Raw genomic sequence first — 13,386 nt, forward strand, 5'->3', positions numbered from 1 at the left:
GCGAGGACCTGAAAATCCGATGCCAAATTTGGATTTAGCGACCCTAAAAACCTGCTCCTGGACTTATTCTTGGATAGCCTTCCAGGGATGTTTGGCCCCTTGGGTACCCTTGGTAATAGGGCTATGCCATATAAGTAAGGATACCCTCCAGGCTACCCTCAGTCTGTCTGCCAAATTTGATTCTTGCTCCAGATCTGTGGGAGGTGTAAACCGGATGTACAGTCGCTTACACAATTATAAGCAGGCTGAATCAATATGAGATATTGATCATTGCAGTATCTGAAAAAGCAGTTGTTCTTAATACTAAAATGATGACAAGCTTGTTTATTTAATCTGTAACAAGTATGTTACGAGCAATGTTCCCTCTAATTTCTTCAATCCATGAGTCGATTTTGTTTTTCATGTGTACCAGTATTAAGGCAACATGTGGATGTACGCTATCAGTTGTTGTTTTTTTTAAGAGATACTTTTAGACCATCAACACTATTGGATCATTAGGCCGCTTTGCAATGTTACCAGTTGGTTATTTGGGCTTTAGGCTTATTGAATGCCAGAGTCATTAAGGCTTTAGACCTCTTGACTGCTAGGGTCATTAAGGCTATCAACGTGATGAGACTCCTCACTATTATTGAGAATGTGCATGGCACTTGATTTATTACTGTGCGACCTCGCAGCTTACAGGGAACACTCGTTATGAGTGTATTGTTTTTAACATGTAACTTTAAAAGATTACACCTGTGTTTGTCATTAGGTAAGTGAAGTCAGATTGCACGTGTTTTGTTAACAGGTACGTTGAGATAGATTGTAGATGTGTTTTTTTTTAAAGGTAAGTTAAGTTCTAAATATTATTAGAACATTTGTCATCATCAAATATACATAATTTAATATCACATTTTGTTATTCTAATGCAGTTAATGTAACATTTCCTCATGAGGCAAAAACACACCGGATAGTCTGTTTTGTCTCCAGCCTACAAGGCATGATTTCCTTCCTGTGGACCATCAAACAAAGATATTCTTAGATGATCAGATATAATAAAAAAAGGAACTTTTTCAAACGTTTCACGACCTAATAGAAGAACAAACCCCGTTTAGCAAAACTCTGGATACGCCACAGATGTAGTGCGTACTTACATAATAAATCATTGTTATGCTCTATAATGCCGTTTTTTATTATTAAGCTTTATAGATGACTCAAAAACTAATTATGGCTAAAAGGAAATCGTAATGTTAATCACGATTCCAAACACGATGAACAAAGCTTGCTATTAACGTGTCAAAACTAAAATTCAATTTTCTGCAGTCTATCAGAATGGTAAAGATTATAAAATACCATCACATAATCTTGAAATAATAATTTAGCAAGATTATTATTATACACAATGTACCGTGGGGGACATGAGTATTTTGTGACGTGAACGAGCTTATGGCTGATAACTCGTGAACATTTTTATTCCAAACAACTCCCTTATGTACAGAAGGACGTTAAACCTAATTTTTGTTAAGTAAGTCTATGTATACACTTTAAACAAAGCATTATTTATATTTAGTTGACAACAAATAATCTACTGGTTGGGGTGCTAAACTTGTAAATCTGCAGATCGTGGGTTCGAATACCCTTATGGAACATGATCGGCCATTCAGTTCTTGAGGTGTTATATATGTTACGGTGAATCCTATTATTGTTGAGATTGATCGTAACATTGTCCATCAATGGATTTACAAAAAAGAACAATCCTCTCTTGTGACCATATGCTAACTACCACAGATGATTTCTAATCGATGTGGTCTGCTAACCTTGGCAAGAGTTACTGAAATTCCGTTAAAGGTACACTGAGACTAAAGCTTAATCTCAACTATAACAAATTGTTATATTGACATTTGTACAGCTCATTAAGTTGAAACTGATAGAGAACACACATTTATCGTATGATGCATCTGAATAATTAACATTGCGTGTCTAACAACCAAACTGAAAAGCAAAATTATACTCCGACATTTAATCTGGCTAGTTAATGACATACATCGAGTACACGGTGCGCGCAAAGCTACACGAGGGCTATCTGCGCTAGCCCTCCCTAATTTAACAGTGTAAGACTAGAGGAAAGGCAGCTAGTCATCACCACCCACCGCCAACTCCTGGGCTACTCTTTTACCAACGAATAGTGGGATTGGCCGGCACATTGTAACTCTCCCACGACTGAAAGGATGAGCATGTTTGGTGTGACGGGGTTTCGAACCCGCGACCCTCAGATTATGAGTCGAGTGCCTTAACCACCTGGCCATGCCGGGCCCAACCCTTTATGTGACTTTCCCAAGATAACATGGGCGCCTTCTATGTTTCAAAAATATTTGTCCGAATTTATTCGTGTTATCATGTATTAAAATATGCTATGAAGAACGAAATGAAAACTGTCTCTTTTTTTGCTCATTACCAAAAATGCTTGATAGTGAAGTTTTTTAAACTTAGTGTTGTGTATATAGTTGGCTTTCGACGCTATTTCAACGAAGTAAACTTAAACCTGTATACACCACAGTTTGTTATTTTTGTTCAGACTAGAATAAAATACCCGCGATCCGCTGTGGGATTCGAAGATCCTTCATTATTCACTGACTCCCTAATTTGACTGTCAATCTCCTCCAAATATCTTCAATTACTTCTATAGCTCTCACGAGAGAAGTTCGTATCCAAGAAACAAGAAACGTTATGGCACCTGCCTATTGTACATGTGAGTTTGATTTCTCTAACTTACAACTTGGAGAATAAACTTAAATTTAAAACATGGCGCCACCGGAATCCCGAAACAGACCAGTAACAAAAACTTCAGAGTCAAATTCGGGCTCAGCAACCATGAAACCCTCATGGTATTTCCCCATCAAGCTAGAGTGACCCTCCTGCGGTGTTTTAGTCTCCTTTGGTAGGCCATTGGAAGTGGGGCTGCGTCATATAAGTAAAAATACATCCCAGACCATCACGAATCTCGATGCTAAGTTTGATCCTGTGAGCCCCAAAATTGTAGAAGAGGGCGAGGACCTGAAAATCCGATGCCAAATTTGGATTTAGCGACCCTAAAAACCTGCTCCTGGACTTATTCTTGGATAGCCTTCCAGGGATGTTTAGCCCCTTGGGTACCCTTGGTAATAGGGCTATGCCATATAAATAAGGATACCCTCCAGGCTACCCTCAGTCTGTCTGCCAAATTTGATTCTTGCTCCAGATCTGTGGGAGGTGTAAACCGGATGTACAGTCGCTTACACAATTATAAGCAGGCTGAATCAATATGAGATATTGATCATTGCAGTATCTGAAAAAGCAGTTGTTCTTAATACTAAAATGATGACAAGCTTGTTTATTTAATCTGTAACAAGTATGTTACGAGCAATGTTCCCTCTAATTTCTTCAATCCATGAGTGGATTTTGTTTTTCATGTGTACCAGTATTAAGGCAACATGTGGATGTACGCTATCAGTTGTTTTTTTTTTTTAAGAGATACTTTTAGACCATCAACACTATTGGATCATTAGGCCGCTTTGCAATGTTACCAGTTGGTTATTTGGGCTTTAGGCTTATTGAATGCCAGAGTCATTAAGGCTTTAGACCTATTGACTGCTAGGGTCATTAAGGCTATCAACGTGATGAGACTCCTCACTATTATTGAGAATGTGCATGGCACTTGATTTATTACTGTGCGACCTCGCAGCTTACAGGGAACACTGGTTATGAGTGTATTGTTTTTAACATGTAACTTTAAAAGATTACACCTGTGTTTGTCATTAGGTAAGTGAAGTCAGATTGCACGTGTTTTGTTAACAGGTACGTTGAGATAGATTGTAGATGTGTTTTTTTTTAAAAGGTAAGTTAAGTTCTAAGTATTATTAGAACATTTGTCATCATCAAATATACATAATTTAATATCACATTTTGTTATTCTAATGCAGTTAATGTAACATTTCCTCATGAGGCAAAAACACACCGGATAGTCTGTTTTGTCTCCAGCCTACAAGGCATGATTTCCTTCCTGTGGACCATCAAACAAAGATATTCTTAGATGATCAGATATAACAAAAAAAGGAACTTTTTCAAACGTTTCACGACCTAATAGAAGAACAAACCCCGTTTAGCAAAACTCTGGATACGCCACAGATGTAGTGCGTACTTACATAATAAATCATTGTTATGCTCTATAATGCCGTTTTTTTTTATTAAGCTTTATAGATGACTCAAAAACTAATTATGGCTAAAAGGAAATCGTAATGTTAATCACGATTCCAAACACGATGAACAAAGCTTGCTATTAACGTGTCAAAACTAAAATTCAATTTTCTGCAGTCTATCAGAATGGTAAAGATTATAAAATACCATCACATAATCTTGAAATAATAATTTAGCAAGATTATTATTATACACAATGTACCGTGGGGGACATGAGTATTTTGTGACGTGAACGAGCTTATGGCTGATAACTCGTGGAACATTTTTATTCCAAACAACTCCCTTATGTACAGAAGGACGTTAAACCTAATTTTTGTTAAGTAAGTCTATGTATACACTTTAAACAAAGCATTATTTATATTTAGTTGACAACAAATAATCTACTGGTTGGGGTGCTAAACTTGTAAATCTGCAGATCGTGGGTTCGAATACCCTTATGGAACATGATCGGCCATTCAGTTCTTGAGGTGTTATATATGTTACGGTGAATCCTATTATTGTTGAGATTGATCGTAACATTGTCCATCAATGGATTTACAAAAAAGAACAATCCTCTCTTGTGACCATATGCTAACTACCACAGATGATTTCTAATCGATGTGGTCTGCTAACCTTGGCAAGAGTTACTGAAATTCCGTTAAAGGTACACTGAGACTAAAGCTTAATCTCAACTATAACAAATTGTTATATTGACATTTGTACAGCTCATTAAGTTGAAACTGATAGAGAACACACATTTATCGTATGATGCATCTGAATAATTAACATTGCGTGTCTAACAACCAAACTGAAAAGCAAAATTATACTCCGACATTTAATCTGGCTAGTTAATGACATACATCGAGTACACGGTGCGCGCAAAGCTACACGAGGGCTATCTGCGCTAGCCCTCCCTAATTTAACAGTGTAAGACTAGAGGGAAGGCAGCTAGTCATCACCACCCACCGCCAACTCCTGGGCTACTCTTTTACCAACGAATAGTGGGATTGGCCGGCACATTGTAACTCTCCCACGACTGAAAGGACGAGCATGTTTGGTGTGACGGGGTTTCGAACCCGCGACCCTCAGATTATGAGTGGAGTGCCTTAACCACCTGGCCATGCCGGGCCTTGCACGGTGGAACATGACCTACATGCTTGAAGAAGAAAAACTACCACTAGGTGTTTTATCAGTCTGCACAAGCTCGGGAGACGGGAACCATCATTGCTACCAATTTGTTTGGTTCTTCTTTAGTGTATTTTCATAGCGGGCTAACTGCCTCGTGCCAATCACAGCTATCGAGCTGCAATTTTTAGCGTTTTAAAAACCCAAGACAGTATTTCCAACAACTAACTTTTCAGTTCCTTCAACAAGGCATCCTCAAATGACAATTACTTTACTAGCGTATAAAAAAACAAAACAAATTGTAAAAATGTCACCTCTTTCATTGTTTTCTGCCCTTGCTTTTGCATGGACACAGTAAAAGGTTTCGTTAGGCTTAGGTGGATGTTATTATTGTGCAACTTCCTTTTTAATAAAAATGTGTGTGTGTGTGTGTTCTTATTGCAAAGCTACATCGGGCTATCTATTGAGTCCACCGAGAGGAATCGAACCCCTTATTTTACAGTTATTTGAGAAAGCTTTTCTTAACTAAGTATTTTTAATAGATTGAGAAAGTGACAGATTACTTCACTGTTGAAATATTGGTGTTTTATATTTCCATATATATGGCAGCAATATATCAGTAAATGAAAATAGAAAGCCTTTTAAAAAGTAGTTTTATGTCTTAAAACTCAATATTCCATTTGTTATAAACGAGATTATCAATAATGTAAGCTCGATTTTGTTCAAACTGTTCGTCTGGAATCCCCAAATTGTTTTTATCTAACTTACACGAATAAAATCCTATTCCTTTATTTTGTGCACAGATTTCAAAAGAGCTTCCAAATTACACTGGAACAGTCTAGTCTATTTCTTAGCACTGGTAGTAGTACAGATGTACACAGTTCATTCATTTCGAAATACCCACAAATCAATGTGTAGACAAGTGTTGCTTAGCAACCAACATGACTCCTCCTTTACTGTCGTAAGATTCAAATTTACGACTAATATTTACCCTTGGGCAAAGTACCGTAAATAACATTCACCATAACAATACTAGCACAAATAGGTTATAAATAAAACCTTCGTATTAAACTACGTTACAAACACAGCAAAAAAAAAAAAAGAACAGTTGAAAGGTGAATTATGTGACACACTGCACAGAGTTGATCCACTGATGAAGCTGTCTGGTATATGTATATATGTGTGCTTGCATCCATATATATATTTATAATTGGAGCCTCTTCATCACAGAAACAAGATAAAGTATTGGCTGATTGGCCAATTTTCTAAAAGCTCCTGATTTCAGGATCATTGCTATAAAAATCTCATCAGCCGTAATGTACAGGAAAAACCAAAGAATACATCGGCAGCATGAAGACTAATCATTAGTATTGTAGCATTCGTAGTGTCATTATTACATTGGTATCCATTTGTCAATATAGATAATACTGAAAAATTAAGAACATTGACCATTCTGTATTTAAAGCACAGCTTAAAACTCGATGAAAAATATAATTCTGAGTATATATCAAACCTTGAATATTTTCCCTTCCTTTTATCGCGAATTACACAACAGCGAAATTTTCTAATACGAATTTATAAGGAACATAAAAGAGAAAACAATGATGTAAGGTTAACAAGTTAACAAGACCAGTATTTAAAAATAAAAATGTAAAAAAGAAAACCACAGCGTATCTTTTATTACTACTAGCCGATTACCCGTGGCGCCAGTACATTGGATCCGCGTGTGACGTATTCATGACGTCATATCTGCACCCTGAGAATAGATAAAATAAAGTTATCCGTAACGGAAAACAGAGGCGAAACGGAAAACTCGTAACCGCTATTGCAAATCTACATGCAACAGGTTAAAAACGTCGCGAAGTTGGATGTTGCACATCACGTAATAAAAACTTTTTTCCAGTATCATATATATAAGTAAAATGAAAAAGGGTTATAGGGTTTCCATTTCATTGTTATCAAGACTTCATGGACCTACGTGTTTTTAGAACATCATGAATATATATAATATAAGCAAGAGTTCCATTATTGTATGATGGTTAGTAGCTACGTATAGTCGAAAGTGTTATACTGTATCGAAAATGGTTAAAAATATAAACACGGTTTCTTGTAGGATGCACATCTGGTTAAGCTGGAAAGTTTCAATTCAACTTAGTGAACTGAATAATTTTTTTAAAATTTTGAATGAAGTAAAACTACTTTCTTTTAATAAGAAAATTGATCTTAATAGTCAGTCACCAGGAGGCCTGATTGTTATATAGTTATAACTATATAACTATACTAATAAGGAAACTTATTGTAATATAGTATCATACGTATCATGGTCGTAAAACTTATCACTACGAAAACTAGTCTTAATATAGTAAGATCATAATGAGTTGGTTCAGCTATCTGCGTAACGTTACTCGGAAAGCTGATTGCAATTTAGTGTCAATAGGAAATTTGTCGTAACGTAGAGCAATCATATATTCTGTTCACGATGTAAAACAATTAGGGAAGACTGGTGTGTTGTATAAAAACTAGATGTAATGTGGAATTATTAGAAATGCTGATCGCAGTATAGCATTATTAGGAAAACTAGCCGTAATGCTAATCACTGTGTGCCATTACTGGAAAAACCGATGGCAATTTAGCACTACTAGGAAAGCTGATCTCAATTTAGAATTACCAGGAAAGATGGTGATAATACCATAATATCAGGAAAAGTTATAGTGACATAACATTATTAGAAAAGTTAATAATCATATAATGTTGCCATGGAAACTATCCATCAGGTGGACTAACACTAGAAAAGGTAGTAATAGTACAGTATCGTTTTATCTTCCGTATTGCTTCGTAACAACAAGACCATATCCAGATTTGAAGTAGGGTAGGGTTCATTTTCGACCAAAGTAGAATTCGTTTTACATGTAACTTGACTGTACGATAAAAAAAACAAACAAAAGGACGAAATGTGTAATGGTTCCCTTTATTATCGTTACAAATAAACATTTCTGGAAAAATTTCCTCTGATAAGTACGAAAATGTTATTTCTGCATGTGTGTACAGTGTTACAAAAGTAATTTATATAGTAATAGGTCATCATCAAAGAAAGGAAAAAAATAATAAATGTTACTTGTTTCTGTTATGGATAACTCAGAGTTAAACAAACCACTTACATGTGTTTTTCTACAATGCAGTTAAAATTTGTTATTTTACGAAGAAAAAGCGGCGCATTATGAATATTTATAGTGACAAATCATGTGTTTAGATTATACATAGAGTGACATGAGTCTCTAACACTCGTTCCCCGCTGGTACAGCGGTAAGTCTTCGGATTTAGAACACAAAAATCAGGGGTAACAATTCCCCTCTGTAGACTCAACAGACAGCCCAGCGTGGCTTTGCTCGAAGAAAACACACAAACACACGCTCTAACATTTATGGGTCAAAATATATACATTTGCCAATTACTGCTATCGAATTTAGCTTGTTAACTTTAGTGTCATGTTATTATCTAAACCGACATAAACTTAATTTGGCCAGGTGGGTTAAGGCGTTCGACTCGTAACTGAGGGTCGCGGGTTCGAATCCCCGTCACACCAAACACGCTCGCCCTTACAACCGTGGAGGCTTATAATGTGCCGGCCAATCCCACTACTCGTTCGTAAAAGAGTAGCCCAAGAGTTGGTGGTGGTGATGACTAGCTGCCTTCCCTCTAGTCTTACGCTGCAAAATTATGGACGGCTAGCGCAGATAGTCCTCGTGTAGCTTTGTGCAAAATTAAGAAAAAAAAACAACTAACCTTAACTTTATTTAGATAATTACTCTATGTACAGATATCAGATAAATATTTTTTTCTTTCTTCTGTATATACATGTTTACATTTTAGTAATATTTTTCTATGTCCATTTCCCTCTTCCTGGTGACTCAGGAGTAAGTTTACGGGCTTACAATGCTAAAATCTGGGGCTCGATTCCCCGCGGTTGAAACAAAAGACAGCCCAAAGTGGCTTTGCCCTAAAAAACAAGCAAATTTTATGGCTCACGTGCTAACGTCTTGTTCGTTACAGGGTCGCGTCGGAGAAAGGTTTGACAAATCAAAGTCTTGCGCAGTATAGAATAAATAAGTTGTGATATACAGAATAAGGAAAATATAACAAATAGAGCTTCTGACTGATATATGAAAGAAAGTTTAAAAACTATTTATATACGTTTCTAGCGACTGTCTGTGAGTAATGTAAGAAAAAAGACAAACTGTTAAATTACTCATAATACGATTTTTTTCAACCCTTCATTCATCAAATCACATTTCAAACGACCTCTCTTTAAGTAAAATCAAAGGGTGTAGATGTGCCCCTGTTGTAGAACCCTGGTTTTGAGCTAGCTAACCGGGTTCGATTTGTTTGTTTTTGAATTTCGCACAAAGCTACTCGAGGGCTATCTGTGCTAGCCGTCCCTAATTTAGCAGTGTAAGACTAGAGGGAAGGCAGCTAGTCATCACCACCAACCGCCAACTCTTGGGCTACTCTTTTACCAACTAATAGTGGGATTGACCGTAACATTATAACGCCCCCACGGCTGAAAGGGTGAGCATGTTTATGCGAACGGGGATGCGAACCCGCAATCCTCAGATTACGAGTCGCACGCCTTAACACGCTTGGCCATGCCGGGCCATAACCGGGTTCGAATCCGTGCAATACCACAAGATATTCATGGAAAGTAAGCTGTTAAGAGTAACAATCTCTTGAAGCGGGTTCTATGGTGTGCGCACTGGGTGACTTTTTTCTGGTGAGCAGCCTTGGTAACTTTAACATAAATGCATAACTACAAATACAAAGTTAATTTCGTATAAAAGTAACAAACTTTCATAACTAATCAGTAATTTGCATTAGTCTATTTACGGGTTTACTTTTCGAAACGTTGGTCATATTATGCTTGATTACATATCATCTTACAAGAGCAAGAACTCATTATTATGAGCGGATTTATCTGTAAACTCGATGTAAGTGGTACATTTTTCGTTGATGCTTTGTTGTTTATGTTCTTGTTATCGATCGGTTAAGTATATTCTATGTTACGTTCATTTTATTCTTTTGAACACACCAGAGTTTAAATTTGCCATTTTAACCAACAAAATAATGTGTGTTGATGCTTTTATAACACGAACATATCTAATTTTCTTAACTGCTCAGGAGTTTGGTGAAGCTGGCAACCAATATTGATTGGTTGTACTCCCTCTGATCGGCGTTTTAAATATCATGAATGGTTATGTCCTTGGGATCTATGACCTCAACCGTTTAGGCCTAGTTTTGCAAAAAGGTGTCGCTCAGGTTGACGATACCAAATATTTAAAAAGAGGGAAAAAATAAGTTATTATTGATAAATGTGTTATCGTGTGTATGCGTACAGCCTAAAAGGTGTTGCTAGTAAACAGGCTGTTCATAACATAATCTTGTTGCTTAATTCTGCTGTAATTTTCACCTAGCTTACGTTATTTTGATTTTGAAAACAACAACAACAAACGAATACCAGAGCTTAAATTAGTATTGATACGATAAAGAATTAAAATATGTGCTATTTCTATTTGAAAAATTAAAGAGTGTTTTATTGTTTGTTTTTTAATGTTGTGTAAAGCTAAACGAGGGTTATCTGCACTAGCTGTCCCTAATAAGGCAGCTAGTCATCATCACCCACCGCCAACTCTTGGGCTACTCTTTTACCAACGAATAGTGGGATTGAACGTAAACTACAACGCCCTCACGGCTGACGGGGATCCGAACCCTCGGACTACGAGTCGATCGCCCTAACCACCTGGCCATGCCGGGCATGAGTAGCTTATAATGGTTGTTGAAATACACGTGGTAAGCAATACACTTACCTGATAAATCCTGAGGAAATAGCATAATCCATGACTTGATTTTTGGCTAATTTTCGTGTTTCTATCCATCTTTCCTTCGGTACAAGATAAACGTGAATTTCAGATAACTGTGGAAAAATTTGATGGATTTTAAAAAGCTGTTTCTATCTCGTTTTAGCAAATAAAAATAAACATTATTTGTTTTTTACAACATAACAATCACCCTAACCATTTCTAACAAAGTATGTTCCTTATAAATCATGTTTTGTGTCTCTCATCCCGGTATAGGTTTGGTTTGTTTCGAATTTTGCGAAAAGCTACACAAGGGCTATCTGCGCCAGCTGTCCCTAATTTAGCAGCGTAAGACTACAAGTAAGGCAGCTAATCATCAACACCCACCGCCAACTCTTGGGCTACTCTTTTACCAATAAATAATGGGATTAACTATCACATTATAACGCCCCCACTGCTGAAAGGGTGAGCAGCATGTTTGGTGCGACGGGGATTCGAACCCACGACCGTCGGATTACGAGTCGAGTTCCTTAACCAATGGCCATGCCGGGTCTAATCCGGTCCATCTCGTTTCATTGTACATGAAACTTTAGCTATTAACAGTTCTATACTTCAATAATAACAGCTTACAGTAGCAGCTAAGCCATACAACACCAACAGTAGTTTTCCTTTACCTGAGATTTTAAGCAACAACGCCCTTATTTGAATAACAATATAAAATATCGTTTCACCTTGAAGAGGTTTTGTGAACTACTCTCATAGATGTATGGAAGGTTTATCAGAGTGGGGTGTACAATTTTTGCCCGAATGAGATTATGAGTTTTTCCATAATGAAGTTAAAAATCGCCCGAATCACAATATTTTATAATTTTGCCCAAACAAAAACTGAAAACTTTCCCGAACGGCCGTTATGTATAGGAAGCCTCGTACGCCTATGCCTTCTTTGCCTTAGGTTTAAGTTAGTAACTAACACATTTTGTAAAATACATGTTTGTTTGTTTTTACCCATGAAACTTCAACGAATTCTAGAGAATGTGTTCCACGAGCTGTCCTTGTAATTCGGAACAAACAGGAGTAACTGTACTTTGATAACACCTTAATAAGTCACATATCTGAAAGTAAAAGCTACAAGTCACTTACAGTTACAGACTTTAATAGGTTTGGAAATTGACATCATTAACGATCTTGTTTCTATTTATTTCCAGAGGTTTGTTTTAAGAACCATAAATTTGTTCCTTATTAATTTTTTATATTGATACAAAATGACGTGTTGCCTGCCTTACAGTTGAGTTTCTTTTAACAGTAAATTTCTAAAGGCTAAATTTCTTAAATGATATAATGATTTCTGCTTGTTTATTATCAAGAACAAAGAAACACAACTGGTTATCTTTGATGTGTCACTTGCACCGCAAGTATCGAACTCTTATTTTTAGTGTTTTAAATCCTCAGATTTAGGTTCAGTTGTCGGAAGGGGAGCAACATAAGGAATAATCTACGTTTTGTAACTCGGTTTTAATGCTTAAGCAGCATTCATGTTGCTTTCATCTGCGCGAGGAAAGTGGCAAAGAAAACGCCACGAGCACGTCTAGATACTGCATCTGACACGTCTATTATCAATGAGATACTGACTGAAATCGGGAACTAGAAGATTTTTCTAGTAATAATAAAACGTTTCCACCGAGTAATGCAAATCACGTGATTCCTGTTGTAATATTAAAATGTCTTCTTTTTCCAAAAGATTCAGTGTTGTTTTTATTTTTTTACCATGTAGAACTTCACTCAACCCCTGTATTTGTTCTTAATTTATCACAACATAACCTTCCGAACATAAAGATTTAAGTTTATCTGATAACTTAAGCTAGTTGAACAGAATCCTGAAGCCGGTTTTTTTTTTTACCTTAGTGTTAATTAGTTGTATTGACGTCAGTGGTTTAATATTTTGTTTTTGGGAAAACGCTGTTCATACTTCTCTGCCACGCATGCAAAACTACTCAAGGGATATATATATATAGGTGTGTATGTATGTATTAGTTTTGCTTGTTTGTCGGTCTTCACGCGTGCTATCTGCGTTAGCCCTTCCTAATTTTCGAGTGATATGCTAGAGAGAAGGCTGTTAGTCAACACCATATTCTGTCAATTCTTGGGTTGTTGTTGTGAGACAGAGTAGTTGGATTGCCACTTTTGCAGCACACCCACGACCCTAAAGCAATGTTCCCTCTAG

At 36.7% G+C, this 13,386-nt stretch overlaps 1 protein-coding gene across 2 annotated transcripts in view; it reads right to left on the reverse strand.

The window, feature by feature from the left end:
• The window catches only part of LOC143245141 (uncharacterized), a 59,886-nt gene that overhangs the window by 43,571 nt on the left and 2,929 nt on the right, over nucleotides 1–13,386 (reverse strand). For both annotated transcript variants that reach the window (XM_076491077.1, XM_076491079.1), the window contains exon 2: nucleotides 11,175–11,281. In XM_076491077.1, the coding sequence (XP_076347192.1) occupies nucleotides 11,175–11,281 (107 nt within the window). The remainder of the gene's footprint in view (nucleotides 1–11,174; nucleotides 11,282–13,386) is intronic.

Source organism: Tachypleus tridentatus, chromosome 2 (genome assembly GCF_004210375.1).
Source record: "Tachypleus tridentatus isolate NWPU-2018 chromosome 2, ASM421037v1, whole genome shotgun sequence".
NCBI classification, from domain to species: Eukaryota; Metazoa; Arthropoda; class Merostomata; order Xiphosura; family Limulidae; genus Tachypleus; species Tachypleus tridentatus.